The sequence below is a fragment of the Durio zibethinus genome, chromosome 12 (assembly GCF_047325235.1).
Source record: "Durio zibethinus cultivar Kanyao isolate XHJ-2024 chromosome 12, ASM4732523v1, whole genome shotgun sequence".
Lineage (NCBI taxonomy): Eukaryota > Viridiplantae > Streptophyta > Magnoliopsida > Malvales > Malvaceae > Durio > Durio zibethinus.
The window spans coordinates 17,573,908-17,590,309 of record NC_143173.1 but is presented as its reverse complement, the minus strand read 5'-3'; the positions used below and the strand labels follow the sequence as shown (position 1 = coordinate 17,590,309).

At 32.2% G+C, this 16,402-nt stretch overlaps 1 protein-coding gene across 1 annotated transcript; it reads left to right on the top strand.

The window, feature by feature from the left end:
• Positions 1-572: 572 nt before the first annotated feature.
• LOC111296682 (putative terpene synthase 9) lies at positions 573-4,770 on the top strand. The gene is made up of 7 exons (XM_022891109.2): positions 573-704; positions 1,550-1,802; positions 2,355-2,727; positions 3,018-3,236; positions 3,647-3,785; positions 3,863-4,111; positions 4,480-4,770. The coding sequence occupies exons 1-7, from the start codon at positions 573-575 to the stop codon at positions 4,768-4,770; spliced, it is 1,656 nt and encodes a 551-aa protein (XP_022746844.2).
• Positions 4,771-16,402: the final 11,632 nt, after the last annotated feature.

The following is a 16,402-nucleotide window of genomic DNA, read 5'->3' as shown; positions in this document are numbered from 1 at the left end:
CTAAATGGAAATATAAAAATCCTATAAATCGATATGTGAAAATCATAAAATTAATGGTTTAATTAAAAATATTTTTTATCGAAATAAACCGTAATTTTTTTTACATAGTATTTCATTCCTTTAATATGTTTAATTTCTTCCCAATATTTCATTGTTTTTTATGTTTAAAATTATCAAAAATTAAAATTTGATAATTAAAATAAAAAATTTAATACTATACTAACGGACCACACATGGTAGTTGACATTTCATTTTGTTAGTTTGTCCATTTTCATAGAAACTTAATTTATTAATTTCAACATAGCTCATATATATTGAATATCACAATAAGTTATTTAGCTTTGACTGGTATCGTAGTATGTTATAGACGCCTAGAATTGAACAGATAACAAGTCTGTGGGATTCATACATGCACACAACTCAATTATTATGCAGCCGAATTATTTAATGCAACTCTGATTGTTATCTTATCTCTGCATTACTCTCTCTATATAAGGGTGTCGAGATTCAGTTATGTTTCATAGCCATTCTCAACTTATATTCAAGAGAAGAAATTAGAGTATTAATTCCAAATGGAATCAATATCTCAATCCTTCTCTCACCCAAAACCTATTTCTTTGAAAGAAGAGCAACGTCGCTCAGCAAATTATCATCCAAGTATTTGGGACCCTTCCCTTATAAAATCCTTTACCACTCCTTACACGGTAAGTGCATTGCTAGAGAATTTTTCTTTTTCCTTTTTACTATGTTTTATATATGGTGCAGTGGTGCTTCCATTGTCCATATCTAATATTTTTCAATTTGTTGCCATGTTTTTTCCCAAAAAAAAAATGGCTATGATAAATGTATATATTGTGCATAGTTTGGTGCATTCATGATTATACTTTTAAAGTGTTCTTCATAATTATTGAATTGTAAGTGTTGAATTCCGTTCATGATAAGGGAAGAACTTTTCTTTTTCACGAATTAAACTAAAATCTGTTAGTATCATTGGTTTGAATTAAAAAATCGAGAATGAGTAGTAATGTTATTTTATTTGACTTTTCAACTATATATTTGACTAATCACAAATAGAATTGGCGGGATAAAAAATATAATTTTTAAAATATTTATTTTTTATAATAAATAGTTCGTGTGGAACAATCAAATTTTGCAATGCTTGAATTTTATAATTTACACCGAAAAAAAAAAAGTTATGAAGGACACTCGAAACAAGGAGCTTCAAATATCCCAAAAAGCAAATGCAGCATTGATTTACTTATTTGACATTAACTTTTTAAGTGGTTATTAATAATCTATCCTGTGCAAGTAATATTTCTTGGCCCTAGCTAGTACATTAGCTTGGGAAAAAGAAATTAATTAATATTGTTTGCTAGTGGAATATACCACTCTAACGTATTTCAGCATACCATTATTACAACGTATTTTATCATTTGACTCAGTTGATTGGTGTATAATTTTTCTGTTCAAAGAGTAAATTCTGAATCTCATCACCTCAAAAAAAAAAAAAAAAGTTTAGTTAACCATATTTGTTTTTGTTGTCTTATAGTATGAATTCCAGGCTACTGAATTGAAAGAGCTGAAACAAAAAGCTGGAAAATTATTTGCCTCAACCAAAGATACTGCTGCCTTATTAAAGCTAATAGACTCATTGCAGAGGCTTGGAGTGGCCTACCATTTTGAGAAACAGATTGAAGAGGCTTTGAATCAATTGCATGTTGATCAGAATGTCCCCAACGACCTTTCCACTGCTGCATTGCATTTTCGACTTCTACGAGAGCATGGTTATCCAGTTAGTGCAGGTGATCAGTTACCTTCTATTTTGCAAAATGAAGCGTCGAAATTCCAACCTCTTTGCTTCTTTCGAGCGTAGGCGGAATTAAAGGCCCAGTAGGGGCTCAAGCTCCTGCTGATGCCAAAAACTTTTTGAAATTTTATATTGATTGGTTTATTTATTGTTAAGATTAATATTAATTTTATCTGTTGTTATTGTCAAAGTAGGGATAACAATTTTAATAATAAATATTTTGAAAACTCGTTTTGATAATTAAATGAGAGATTAATAGTTGAATAATAATTTAGTTATGTGCATTGAAAAAAATGCCTTCAAAAATATTTATAACAAAATTATTATGCAACATTTTTAAAATATGAAATGATAATTATAAAATTTTTAATAATTATTAGTGGATACGAAAGTTTTAGTATTTTTTATTATTATTATCATTGTTGTTGTTATTATTTTTTCTTAATTTAATATATTTGGGTTAAGCCCCATTAGAGGTAAAACTTCTGGCTCTGTCACTGCATTTGAGGGCCTGAATCATTTCTATATTTTATTATGGTGAAAACAGAAGTTTTCCAGAAATTCAAAGGTGGAGATGGGAAATTCATGGATAGCATAAGTGGGGATGTTGAAGGGCTTTTGAGCTTGGAAGAAGCTTCATTCTTGGGAGTAAAAGGGGAAAAAATTCTTGAAGCAGAAAAGGGATTTACCAGTGAAAGTCTCAAGGCTTTACTAGGGAAAGTTGACAAAGTTAAGGCTAAGCATGTTCAACAGTCGCTGGAGGTTCCACTTTATTGGAGGATGGAAAGGATTGAAGCACGAAACTTCATTGACTCCTACCAGAGGGATGATACAAACAGCTCAGTTTTGCTTGAGTTGGCCAAGTTAGACTACAATCTTACCCAATCAGCTTACCAGAAAGAGCTGAAAGAACTAGCATAGTAAGACTTAATCTATGGTTTCAAATTAAAGAAAATTAATTTTTAGTCACTTTTCGGTCGGTAAAGGCAGAAATCTGATTTACGGAAATATCGTTGATAATGATAATTTTAGTAACAGAAAATTTTCCTTGATAATTTTTCGTCTTTGAAAGCCTGTTTTCTTATATTATAATTAATCTATCGTTTAAAATTAAAGAAAATTAATTTTGAATCACTTTTCTAGCTTTCATTTAAAACGTAACATAAATTAAGACATAGGGTTAAGCTTAGTTTATAATTGACGGAAACAGTTGGTGGAGGGAATTGAACTTCCAGGAGAAGCTTAGTTTCAGCCGAGATCGATTGATGGAAATATATTTCTGGGCTACAGGGTTAAGCTTTGAGCCCCGATATGCCAAATGCAGGATATGCGCCACCAAATATGCATGCCTAGCAACAGTAGTTGATGACATTTATGACATATATGGATCTCTTGATGAACTTGAAAGTTTCACAAATGCAGTGATCGGGTATTGCATTCTTTAAATTTCAGTTTTTTTAGTTTGCTAGTGTGTGGTGTAAACAAATAAAACGTTTAACGAACAGTTCGTCAATTTATTTTATTTTATTTATTTGTTAAGTTTAAGAAATGATTATAAATAATCTTTTACAAATTAGAAATATAGCAATATTCATTCTTATTTGATTCATTTGTAAAAATTAATAATATTCAATGAACAGTTAATGAACAAATTCAGTTTCTGTTCATTTATTAAGTTTATCAAACTATCACCAATAACATTTTATGATTTATTAATTAAATAAATAAATCACGAATATATTAAAACTTGTTTATATTTAGTTCATTTACATCCCTAAAATTGTGGTTATATCCCAATTGCTACAAAAATTGAGTCCTTGATTATCTGGTTTTCAACAGGTGGGATGTGAAGGCCGTCGAAGAACTTCCAGAGTACATGAAAGCAATGTTCTTGGCCATGTCCGACTTCACTAATGAATTAGCCCATGAGACCTTGAAAGACCATGGCCTGGATGTTCTGCCCTACATCAAGGAACAGGTAACATTGATAGCCTAGAAATTAACAACAAAAAAATTCCCTATAACCTGTATTTTGTTGTTATTTGCAAATTGCAGTGGGCTATACTATGCAGAGCACATATCACAGAGGCCAGATGGTTTTATGGAGGTTACACTCCAACTTTTGATGAATATATAAAAAATGGATGGATATCAATTGGAAGTCTTGGAGGACTGGTTCTTCTTTGTTTTGTAGAGGCAAACTCCATAGTTGATCAATTTCCACATTATCTCGATGACTTTTCTCAATTATTTTACTGGTCATCCCTCATTACTCGACTCAGCGATGATCTGGGTACCTCCAAGGTATTATCATATGCATGTGGCCTGACGCAAAAAAGTTTCACAATATTTTGATTTAGTATAATTCTTAATCCTTCAAGCACATGAGCATTTGACTTAATAAAAAGAAAAAAAAAAAGCTACCTAACCACTATTTGATATTCTTGGTTTAAATTATTACTATAAAAGTCACGGACGAACAATTTTATCAATAATTACTGACGGTTATTTTATTTATTAATAAAATTTAATTACAAATTAATCTGATGTTAACAGAATTTTTCATTGGTAAATTCCATTATAGTTTTTAGTGACAATTTTGCATCAGTAAAAGGCTATTTTCTGTTAAATCCTATATGCTATATGTTTTTTTTTTTTTTTCTATTTTGAAGGCTGAGATGGAGAGAGGGGACATACCAAAAGCAGTGCAGAGTTACATGATTGAAAAAGGAGTGTCAGAAGAAAAAGCACGAGATCATGTGAAAAACATGATAAGCTATTCATCGAAGAAGATCAATGAGGAAATAGTTGACAAATCTTTCCCTCAAATTATTGTGAACTTATCAAAGAACATGGCTAGAACTGCACAATGCATGTACCAGCATGGAGATGGAGTCGGTACGTCCACTGGAGTGACTAAAGATTGTATTGTTTCATCCATCCTTAAGCCCATTCCCATGTAATAAGAATGCGAAAAATTGTTTTAGATGCTATATCGAGGGAGTATTTTTTTTTTTAACACTTTTTGGCTGTAAAAGTGTTAAATATATTAGAATGTTGTTGTAGGAAATAAATGAATGTTATTACGGTCCTCAATGGGTGACCAAATGATAATATTTGTTATTAAACTTGGATTGTATTTTTCATATATTCTTATATCCATTCCAATTTAATAAGGCATTTTTTTTATTGAGCATTTGATTTGATGATAGTATCTCATATTTAAAAAATTAAGTTGAAATTTCTTTTTTTCTTTTTCTTTTCAAATAGAAAGAATGTAGAGAGATATCAACTATAACCCGAATAAGACTAAAAATTTTAACATTTTTTTAATAATTAATTTCAATAGATCAAAAAGATGATATTAAACTATTTTTTCTTTTTTTAATTTGTTTGTTTTATCCTTATATCTATTAAAATCAATAGATAAAAAAGTGTAAAACCCTTTTTTTACACTAATATAAATTGATCTTTTTTCAAAAAATATATTTTTATACTACTTGAATGTGATAAATACTATTAATCATGTGCCATTAGGGTATGTCAAGCGATGTACTAATAAAACATATGTGTAACAATGAGAAAAAAAAAAAACTAAAATATGCGTTTTATTTTCTATTAATATATATTTATGTATATGTATCTTTATATCTTTATGAAACCTAAAGACATAATCTCAGATGTTGATATATGGCAAGATTTCATTTCTTTATGTTGATATACTAAAAAAAAGTTCGAGGTCAAAAATTAGAAAAAAAATGTTGCAGTTTATTAGGTTTTTAGGGATTTTAATGTAATTTTTTTATGTTAAACTTTAACAATTATTTTAGTTTTTTTTTTGTGATTTTGATAAAATTATAAAAATAGGTAAATTTTCTATTAAATTGGGAGAAACTATCAAATATATTGTAAGTTATAGTGTCAAATAATTTTTCTTAAATTAATTTTTCAACCTTTTAAGTAATTTTAAAAAATTATCAAAAAAATTATACTTTTTATTTAATTCTCACAAATTAAAAAAAATATACTCCAATAATATTTACCTCCACTTTTTTTTTTTTTTCGAGATATGGTCTCACTTGTTGACATGTGACAAGGCCTCGTTAGTTGACTCGTAGTTTTACTCGACAAATTTTAAAAAAAAAAATTATTCTAATTATAAAACCCCCTCAAAAAAAAAGAGGAAATGTGTACACGTGAAAAAAGTCATTATAGATTTGACTATTTTGTATTTTTCCAACGATCTCATTATTTTTAATCAGATGGAAACATGAATTGCAGAATAAGCCCTGAAGAAGGTAGCAAAATTAGATGACAATGGCAACCTAACAACATTCAAAATTTTACGTCAACAATTCGGTTCTCATTTTGAACAAGTCCAATGAATAGACAATTTTGGTGACCAGGATTGCACAACAAATTTGCTGCTGCTATGGAAATTCAGGAACAAAATATGATCATTTTGAAGAATTATTAACAACCTTTGAGAGAGGCCTTCAGCAACGACTTATCTTTCGGAATTTGAAGAACTAAATGTTATCAGAGAAGAAGCCTCCGAATATCACTGAAGTTAGATTGTAATACTGAAAAAAATGCACGTGCAATAAAAATAGTTCAAATCTCAGGCCGGTATCATATACTAAGTATATTCGGTGAAAGGTATAACTACAGCAATCAAGGCAGCAGTACTAAAAGATCATGGATTTTTTAAAACCAGGAAGAATTTGTTAGATACTTAGATTAACCAAAATGGGAGCCAGTTCAGTTATGCCTTTACTTCTAGCAGTACCCTCCATTATTTTTCAAGAACTTATTTGTGATATTATTACCCGGATGCTCGACTTGGGAGGAATGAAACCACCATGTCTTCTACTTCTGCAGTTTACATAACAATATCTTTCACAGAGCAATATAATTGTAGGTCATGGAAATTATTTTGATGTTAGGGGCTATCCACCATCTGTGAAAAGCTTCATATTTAGAGCTGCGATTACAAAGACTTGCTTCACTGCATACCCCCAACTTTACCGTCAAATACATGATGATCAGCAGATAATGTCAAGTTCATTTTTGTCACAACTGCAGGCCTCTCAATCCCTGTGCAGGAATTCAATATATGAAATGCAAAATACTTTAAATAAATATTATCAATAAATAGAAAACCCAAAACTATGCATTTTCACATTTATTGCTTTAAACTTTGTAAAAAAAAGTGGCATTAGACCAGCTACTTCTAACTTTTGAGGCCTGAACGCAACATATTATTCACAACTAAAGTCATGGATGCACGAAGCTGAAGCTGAAGCTACATTAATGTTTGTTCAGTACAAGCAAGTGTTTGTGCGTCGGAGAGAGTGAACGAGAGCACATCTGGGGTATTTATAATTGCAGAAAAATGGTGGAGAGGAAACATTCCCAGATTTGAGATACTGCAGAAAAATTACAAACAATTTCCCAATATTTCTTTCAACTATTAAAAAAGTAGTGGTGGAGAACTAATATCCCATACGTATATCATAATACCTGAATGTTCCTCCTCGAAATTCATTTGCTAAATGCTTACCAGTCCGTACCTTTTCAGCTAGTTGCTTGACCTAAAGGTCAAGTTAAAGAGAAATAAGCATGATAAAACCAAAGAGAGAATGCAAATTAATGATTATTAAAATATTAACCGAAAAGAAACAGACCAAAAGAATGGTAAAACATGTAATTTTGAACTTACTGACTATCATACCGAGGTTTTGATTAGTAAACATATTTAAAGAGCCAGACAAAAGGCAGTTTGTGTTCTGTTATTTCCCTAGATTTAAACAAGCTTAAAAGGCAGAGTACAAAGGCAAACCTAACGATCTGGTGTAAAGTAACCAAAATTGAGAAAGCTTAAGCTTATGCTACGTCCGACACGAGGTTGCTAGGCTTAAGACCGCAGTCGTGTCACTTACACTGCAGAGTAGTGGAGCCAAACAAAGTTGTTAAAATCAAAAAAGGGTAGAGGTCAAAGATGAAAGTACCTGTGAGGAGATTGATAAATGGTTTTCTGATCCTCATTTCTTACAATTGGAATCATTAAACCCTGTAATCCAAATAAAATAATATGAAACCCGTTGCTCCATAAAACCCGAGAACAACATCCTATTGGAAGCATACCTTCTTAGTAGCAACTGCAATTGATATGTCAACAGAATCACACAAAATTATTTCCCCTTTCTCAACATCCCAATAACCTGCAGTCATTGAAATAGCAAATTTTTTATTAGAAATAAGAAAAATAAAAGCAGTAAGAAGCAAAAAAAAAAAGAAAAAAAGGTTTACCCTTCTTCCAGACTTTCAAACTCGAATGTGGCTCTATCTGTCTCTATTTGACATGGTACATTCAATCTGTTGGGTAAGCATCAATGATCAAGAAATAAATCAGGATGACAGAATGAATCAATTAATTCACTACACCTTATCACAAGATTTTTATTTTTGAACAACCATCTTTAATTTACATCAAATTCAGATGTGAAGACCATACAACCTATAGCTTCCATTAGTTTCTTATATAACTCAACTTATCTCCTTCTTTCTTCTTCCATTTTTGCAATGTTACCTTGGCTCTGCACATATGCAAGAAGCAACACAAGCTTCACTATTGGAATAAAGGGAGAAGGTCTATATCATAGTCAAATATTATGAGGCTTAGCATCCCAAAATATATTACCATTGTTGGAGACAAAGCAGGCATCCCCAGGACAGTATGTTCAGGAAGGTCTGTAATAACAGAACTTAGTGATACGCAAGGAACAAATCTTTGGAAAATATCATAATGAAAGAAAACAAGTAAAACCTAACAACCAAGAAAAATGATAGAAAATATTTACCCTTTTAATAAATAGACTTGAATCTGGACCTACTCTAACCCGTCTCCAAACTTTTATAGCCAGCTTAAGGCCCAACAGCCACCAATGCATTATGAGACCACAAAATCTATTTAACATATGAAACCAAGATGTGATACATTCCTGTGGACACCAAATTTGTAAGAATTAAACAAAAATACAGAATACAAAAAAATACAAAATACAAAATATAAAAAAATACCAAAATACAAAATACAAAAAAAAAAAAATAGAGGATGGCAATAGTGCCTTCCTCGGCACCACTGCCACCATATCTTACCACCCATCCCTCACCATACCCTACCACCCATACCTTATTTACTACCCTCGCCGGCTTCTAGCCCTATCACTGTTGAATATCGCCGAAAAAAATAAAAGAGGCATGGGGCTCGTGCTTGCACCCCCATGCCTAGCCCTGTGCCACTCCTTCAGGCACAAGGCATTGCCGGAGCTCTAAAACTCTGGCCGAACAAAAAGGGGAAAAAAAAAGAGCTTTCTGTTAGAAAAAAAAAACACCAAAAAATAACAAAAGAAAAGCTCAGTCCCCTGAATGGGGAACCCAGTGCCGAGAGTTCCTGCACAAAGAAAAAACACAAAGTCAGTTTCAAAAAACAAAAAAAAGGGAGAATAAAAAAAAAAGAAAGGTTTGACCAAAACTTCAAAAACAGATCTAGAAATTTGGGACTCTTTTTGGTGAAAAAGAGGCTGGATCTATGTTTAAGGTGTTGAGGGGAACATTTTAAGAAATTTTGAAATTTTTCGACGCCGGCAAGGAGTGTAGCGGCCGTCACAACTGATGGCCACCGACCCTAGGTCGGCCTGAAAAAAAAAAAAAGAAGGAGAGAGGGCATTTTTTTAGGGAGAGGGGGAAGAAATGATCGAAAAAAAAATTTTGGGCTTTTATATAAGCTGTCAATAGCCAAAACGACGTCGTTTCAATAAACGCCCAAAACGACGCCGTTTTAAGCACTCAGGATCCATGCGTCAACCCGTGACCCGACCCGGGGTCCGCACACCCGACCTGCGACCCGCTTCTCCATCAGCCTCTGACTGATCTAGCTGAACCGGAATCGAACTGCTGAACCCGATCTGGACTGAAATCGAACCGCTAAACCCGATCCAGACCGAAATCAAATCGCTGAACACTATCGAATCGTTGGACCGAACCGAGCATTGATTGGACCGTTGACCGGTCCGGTTCAGGTAAAAAAAAAATTTTTTTGAAATTTTTTTAGATTTTTTTATATATTATTTTTGTTATTTTAATTATTATTCTTAATATTTATGTATGTAAAAAATGTTTAAATTTACCAAAATAATTTGTATTGTTTTATAATATTAATTAATAAACAATTAAATAGTAAAATATATGATAAAAGTTTTTTATAATTTTATTAACTTTAAAATAAATCTTTTAAAATAATAAAGAATAGGAAAAAATAAGAAAAAAAAAATTTTATCCGACGATAAGATTCAAAGGTATTTCGAATAATGATACCTATGAAATCTCTAGGTAATAATTTTTTTTTAAATACTACCAGTGTATTGGAGTATTTATAAAAAAAAATTTTTTTTTCTTATAAAGTAATAAATAAAAATTAATTAATAAATTAAAAATAAAGTAATAAAAATGAGAAGAAAAGAAATTTTATCCGATGATGGGATTCTAAAAGTATTTCGAGTAGAGATGCTTTAAGAAATCCCTAGGTGAGAAGATTTTTTTAAAATATTACCAGTGTATTGGGATATTTATAAAAAATCTTCAATATAATAAAAATTTTATTTTTCTTGAAAGTTTTAAATAAAATATTAATAAAAATAATTAATAAAATTTCTAAAAAAGAAAATAAAATGTGTGCATCAACATGGTAACATTCTGCATTGCATGCATGACATTTTTTACGAAAAGTAAATTTGAGCCTCCGAAGATGAGATTCTAAGGTATTCCGAGGAGCTATGCCTAAAAAATCTCTATGTGAGAAAAAGTTCTTTTAATGTTACCAAAGTACTGGAACATTTTAAGAATTATTTCAATAAAATGGTTCTAATTTATTTTTCTCGAGTTAAAAAAATAATTTCTAATAAATAAAAAGTCAAGAAAATTATTTTTTTTAAACACTGAAAATATGACTATTTTTTATCAAAATCAAAGGATAACACGTAGTTAATTGATACCGTTTTAAACGGATGCTATGGGGGTGCTAATCCTTCCCCATACGTAACCGACTCTCGAACCCAGATTGTTACGCCGACCCTAAAATTATCCTCTTAATAAATTTCAATTAATTTCATTAAAAGGATATGTTTTAATAGGTGACCAATCGCACCTAGCCAAAAAAGATTGGTGGTGACTCTGTTTTTTTTTTATTTTGTTTTCAAATTCATCAGGCGGATACAAAACCGTTGCAACAGCTTGGTGACTCCACTGGGGACACCTTTTATTTTCGAGAGTCAGGCTAAAATTAACTACGTGTTATCCTCAATTTTTGATTTAAATAGTCCTAATTTGTTTCTTAGATTTTTATTTTTCCCTTTTAACAATAAAAAGGTAAAAAAAAATAAAAAACAAACAAAACAAAAAGAAAAAAAATTCACACACATTTCTTTTACTATGTGTCTTATGCTTTATTATTATTATTTTTTACTCTCAATAAATTAGGATATATTTGTACACAATGACACGATGCATCCCATGCATGAGCTCTATACCTAAGCTCCGTCCCTTATAGGAGGAAGTAGAGTACCTATGCTCTCGTAAGGTGATAACCTCCGTAATGGCAAGAAAAATACTTTCACTCAAATTGAATCCTTTTTGTTCGTAGCCTGTAATGGGTGAGGATCGGGGTGCCTCATTAGTCCGTGTGGACGACAGTGAGAAATAATTTGGGAACCTTTAGATATGTGTTGATTCAAACCTAACATGTAATAAACCTAAGAAACCAACCTTAGGTAGAGCCTCTCCACCTTTTGTAGGAAATACCTAAGAATAAAAGTTATGTGTGATACAAAACAAAACAAAACAAAACAAAAAATATAAAAAAATATGTTTTCTCAAACCACAGTAACTCAATTTTGTTTCATTATTTTTTTACATTAATCAACCATGCAGTTCTACATCGAGATATTTGCTCTAGGACATATTTCTCCCAAGAAGTTTTCATGGATCTCATAGAATTACAGATTTGCTCATCCTCAATTAGTGTCCCATGTGAGCCGTATAATGAAGTATATGTTTGGTCAAAAGAAGCCCAACAAAAGAGTAGAGATTGTTTGCCTATCAGTTATGTATCTGAATTATTCGAAAAGTACATTTAGATCTCACACAGAATGATTTAAAAAAGTTAGCTGCTATTTGGGTTCAGTTAGGTGAAGAAAAAAAAGAAAGCTTTTGTAAAAAGTATGGGCAGATTGCATCTTTCATTTTAGTAGTGATCGATAAATAGCTGGTTAAGGCAGCTATACAGTTTTGGTGCTTTTAATCGAAAGATTTGGTGTTAACTATTAAAGAATATTCGATTTTTCTTAGAATAAAACTACAATGTCCAGATAAAGTATTTACCCGAAAGCCAAAATCAAGTTATCATAAAAAGTTGGCCAAGCTTATGGGGGTTAAGGTAGAAACCATTGATTCTTTTGTGAAGCTTAAAGGTGAACATCTCGGTGTCCATTGGGATTTTCTTTGAAACTTCATTCAAGGGCATTTAAATGATGATCAAGGTATGGCTATGTTTGCTCTAGCATTGTATGGCATGGTAATCTTTTTGAAAACTTTGGGTTACATTTAGATAACTGTGGTAGAATTTTTTTTAGCAAATTAAAACCCAAGCAATTAATCTCGCTCCAGCAATCTTAGCTGAAACCATCAGGTCATTGAATTTCTGTCAATGAAATGAAAAAAGAAGATTCATAGGATATGCATCTCTATTATATGTATGAGTTAAAAGTCATTTCAAGTGTGGGAAGAGTGTATTTTTAAAACTATATCTTCGAAATAAGGCACCAATTGAAGAGTTTTGTAAAAGCCAATGGTCGGCATTGAAGACTAAGGAATAGTGGGTCCTTTTCTTGCGAAGGCTTTCTGGGGATGAAATCGAATGAATGACGCCTTGGATGCCTTATGTGCCTTTATTGTATCATAGAGGAAACGAGTCGTGGATGCCGTTATTAAGACTATGAGGTGTTGTAAGTTACGCTTTATTAATGGTGCTTAGGCAATTTGGTGCAAAGCAGTTTGGTCCTGCCACTCATGGTCTGATCCAAATAGAATTCATTTATGGGAAACCGAATCCATTAAGAACCTCGGAGCAGTTGATCCAAGCATGAAAAAGAACACGAAGAATGAGGTTAGGGCCTCTCATCAATAAAGTCACCCCTGATTATCAAATTTGGAAGGCAAAACGATTTAAAGACGTAATACTCCCTCCTGATGACAGTTCATATCAATTGGTTAATGTTTCGAAAGAAGTGCAATTATCAGAAGTTAAGCTTGTCAAGAAAGAATTAGAGGCTGAAAAAGAAAAAATAAGAAGAGAAAATTTGAGACTTTACGAGAAGGTAGGACAATTGAAATATGAAGCAAAGATACAAGAAAACATATTAAAAAAAGTCATAAAAAATAAAATGTGGCCAATTTAAATTTAAAAGATCTACACCAGGAAAATAAGAGGTTACGAGTCCAATTTAAGGCTGGAAAGGTCACGAAGTCTTACTTTAGTCAGCAACGTGAAGTGGATGAGCTCCAAAAAGAAATGAACTGATGAAAAAGCAAAGCTCAAGAAAAACAAGAAAAGGCCACCAAAATTTCTCAAGAATGCTAGAATTAGAAGAGGTTATATACTACAACTTCAGTAAGATTGATGGAATGCCAAAAAAAAAAGGAAAAGTTGAAAGCCATGCTTTGAAAAGAGAAAAAAAAAGTACTTTAAAATATTGAATGAAAAAAAATCACTTCACCAAGTGATCTAAGGGTTAGAGATGCAATTGTAAGACCACAAGAGCCATATTTCAGCAATAATAGATGAGTGGCATAGAAGGAAAAAAGATTGGATCTTCACATGTGATTCAGAAAAGGATGCTCACTTGAGATAGAAAGCAGAAAGCTTAGGAAGGCAACAGTACATAGAGCACTTGACTAATCAAGTTTACAAGGCAGTGAAAAAAGCATGAGAGATGGTTGAAAAGGTAGAAGCATTAAAAAGAGAAGTCAATCCCATAGGAGAATATAGATAGCGCCTAGTGAACTTTCTAGATGAGGTGAAAGACCATTATGAACAAGTTAAACGCTTCTATGGATATAATTCTAGGATGGTAAATCTCATGTAATAAAAGTTATATGGAATCAATAAAACTTTCTAGCATTGAAATTTATCCAAGAGCAAATATCTCTCACTTGCATTCATGCATCATATACATCATTTTTATAAAATAAGTAAAAAATAAATTTTAAACAAATAGCATTCTGATCTTTTTTCTTCTTTTTTTTTTAAATTTTTTTGTGGTAATAAAGGTTTAAGAATAGCTCACCCATCAAAAATTTTGACCCAACCTACTCATCATTCATACGATACCAAGACTTAGACAATAATCATGGAGCAAGAACAGGTCAATCGATTTGAAAGAATAGAAAAAGTTTAAGAAGAACTAAGAGGGGATCTTTCTACAATAATGGATATGCTCAAGAAACTTGACAAAAAAAAGCAATGAAAGAAAATTCTAGCTTTTAAGAGCAATCGCCAGATATGGTAGATCCTATTTACCCTCTAGGATTTGAGCCATGATCAACTCAACCTTCTCAAGGAACTAAAGTACAAATTCCTACTCCCGATGGATATCCCAATCCTTATCCAGGAATGACATCTACATCTACTCTAGGATAATTTCAAAATCTTGCTAATCCTATTATGATGGAAAAACCACCCGAGCCAATCTTGGTTCTTGACTTGGATGATCTCAAAGAAAGAGAAAAGCTAGGGGTAAAAATACTTGAGAAAGTGAAATATACTAGTGCCCAAGAAAAGATGAAGCTATTGGAAAAAAAAGCTTAAGGCAGTAGAAGGAATGAATTTTTATGGCTCTATAGATGTAGCTGACCTTTGTTTAGTCCCAAACGTGGTTATTCCACCTAAATTCAACGTCCCTGAATTTAAAAAATATGATAACATGAAATGCCCAATAACTAATATCACCATGTATTGTCGAAAAATGGCAGTACATACTCGTGATGAAAAATTGTTAATGCATATATTTCAAGATAGCCTTACGGGTTCTGCAGTTAAATGGTATGTTCAATTAGATAAGGCTCGTATTCATTCTTGGCAAGAGTTTACAAAAGCATTCCCTACACAATATCAGCATGTCATGGATCTAGCTTTATATCATCTATCTTTATAGAGTATGGAAAAGAAAGTAACCGAGAGCTTCAAAGAGTATGCACAAAGATGGAAAGATATGGCTGTACAAGTCCAACCTCCTCTTATTAAAAAAGAGACTATTGTTTTATTTGTGAAACTCTGAAAGCACCATATTATGAAAGGCTGATAGGTAATGCAACCAAAAACTTTACAAATATGATGATAGCAGGTGAGATCATTGAAAACGTCATAAAGAATGGCAAGCTTGATACAAGAGAAACAAGTGGAGTAAGAAAAGATGGAGCTCTCAAGAAAAAAAAATAAAGCTCAAGCGGTGAACTATGTGGGGTAACAGTTTAGAGGTTTCACACTATACCCTGCACCAATCTACCAAACCCATTACCCTTCTATAAACAATGTTACATCCATCCCCCATCTATATCAACCGTAACAACTATTACAACCACCAGTTTATCCATCCCATTTTCAGCCATCCTTTCGGACACCAACCTACAATCATCCATCAACTAGAATGGAGGCTTAATCCAAATAATGGTCCAAGAGCCTTAAAAAATACCTAAAAAAAACTCACCTTTAACCCTACTCCCATGACATACACAGATTTGTATCCCTGACTTGTTAAGAAATATTTACTTGCTCCTGTTATCGTTGAACCTCTGAAATCTCTGTTTCCTAAATGGTATGATCTCAATGCGTATTGTGATTATCACTATAGAAACCCAGGTCATTCCATTGAGAATTATACTGCCTTGAAGCACAAAATGCTGGGGTTAATCAATGAAGAGGTGTTAAACTTTGAGACTAATCAATAAGGGACTCCAAATGTTAATGAAAACCCTCTATCGAACCATACCAAACCATTAATAAATGCTTTAATTGATGAGTAAACAAGCTGTGTGAAGAAAAAGATAGAAAAAGTCAAAACAACGATAGCTAAGGTGTTTGAAGTCTCGATCAAAGCTAATTTGTTGAAATCAATAGAGCTTCGAGATCATTCCAGAATGGTCAATTCAATTGAAAAGTGCAACTACCATAAAGGTGCTTCGGGACATTCTATCGAGAGTTGTCATGAATTTTGTCAAAAGGTGCAGAAGTTGATGGATATGGGTTAGATTAAGTTTTACGAAAAAAGAAAAGAATTGATGAAAGCTGAAATGTCTACCATTGATTCAAAGAATAAGTTTGTGCGTAGACCAGTAACAATTTATTATAATAAGAAGTCAACACCGAGGCCAGAAAAACCCGTCTTCCAACCAATAGTGACAATAAAAGTTTCTAGCCCTTTTTCATATCAGAATGACAAAGCAGTACCATAGAAGTATGATTGTGATATTGTAGTCAAT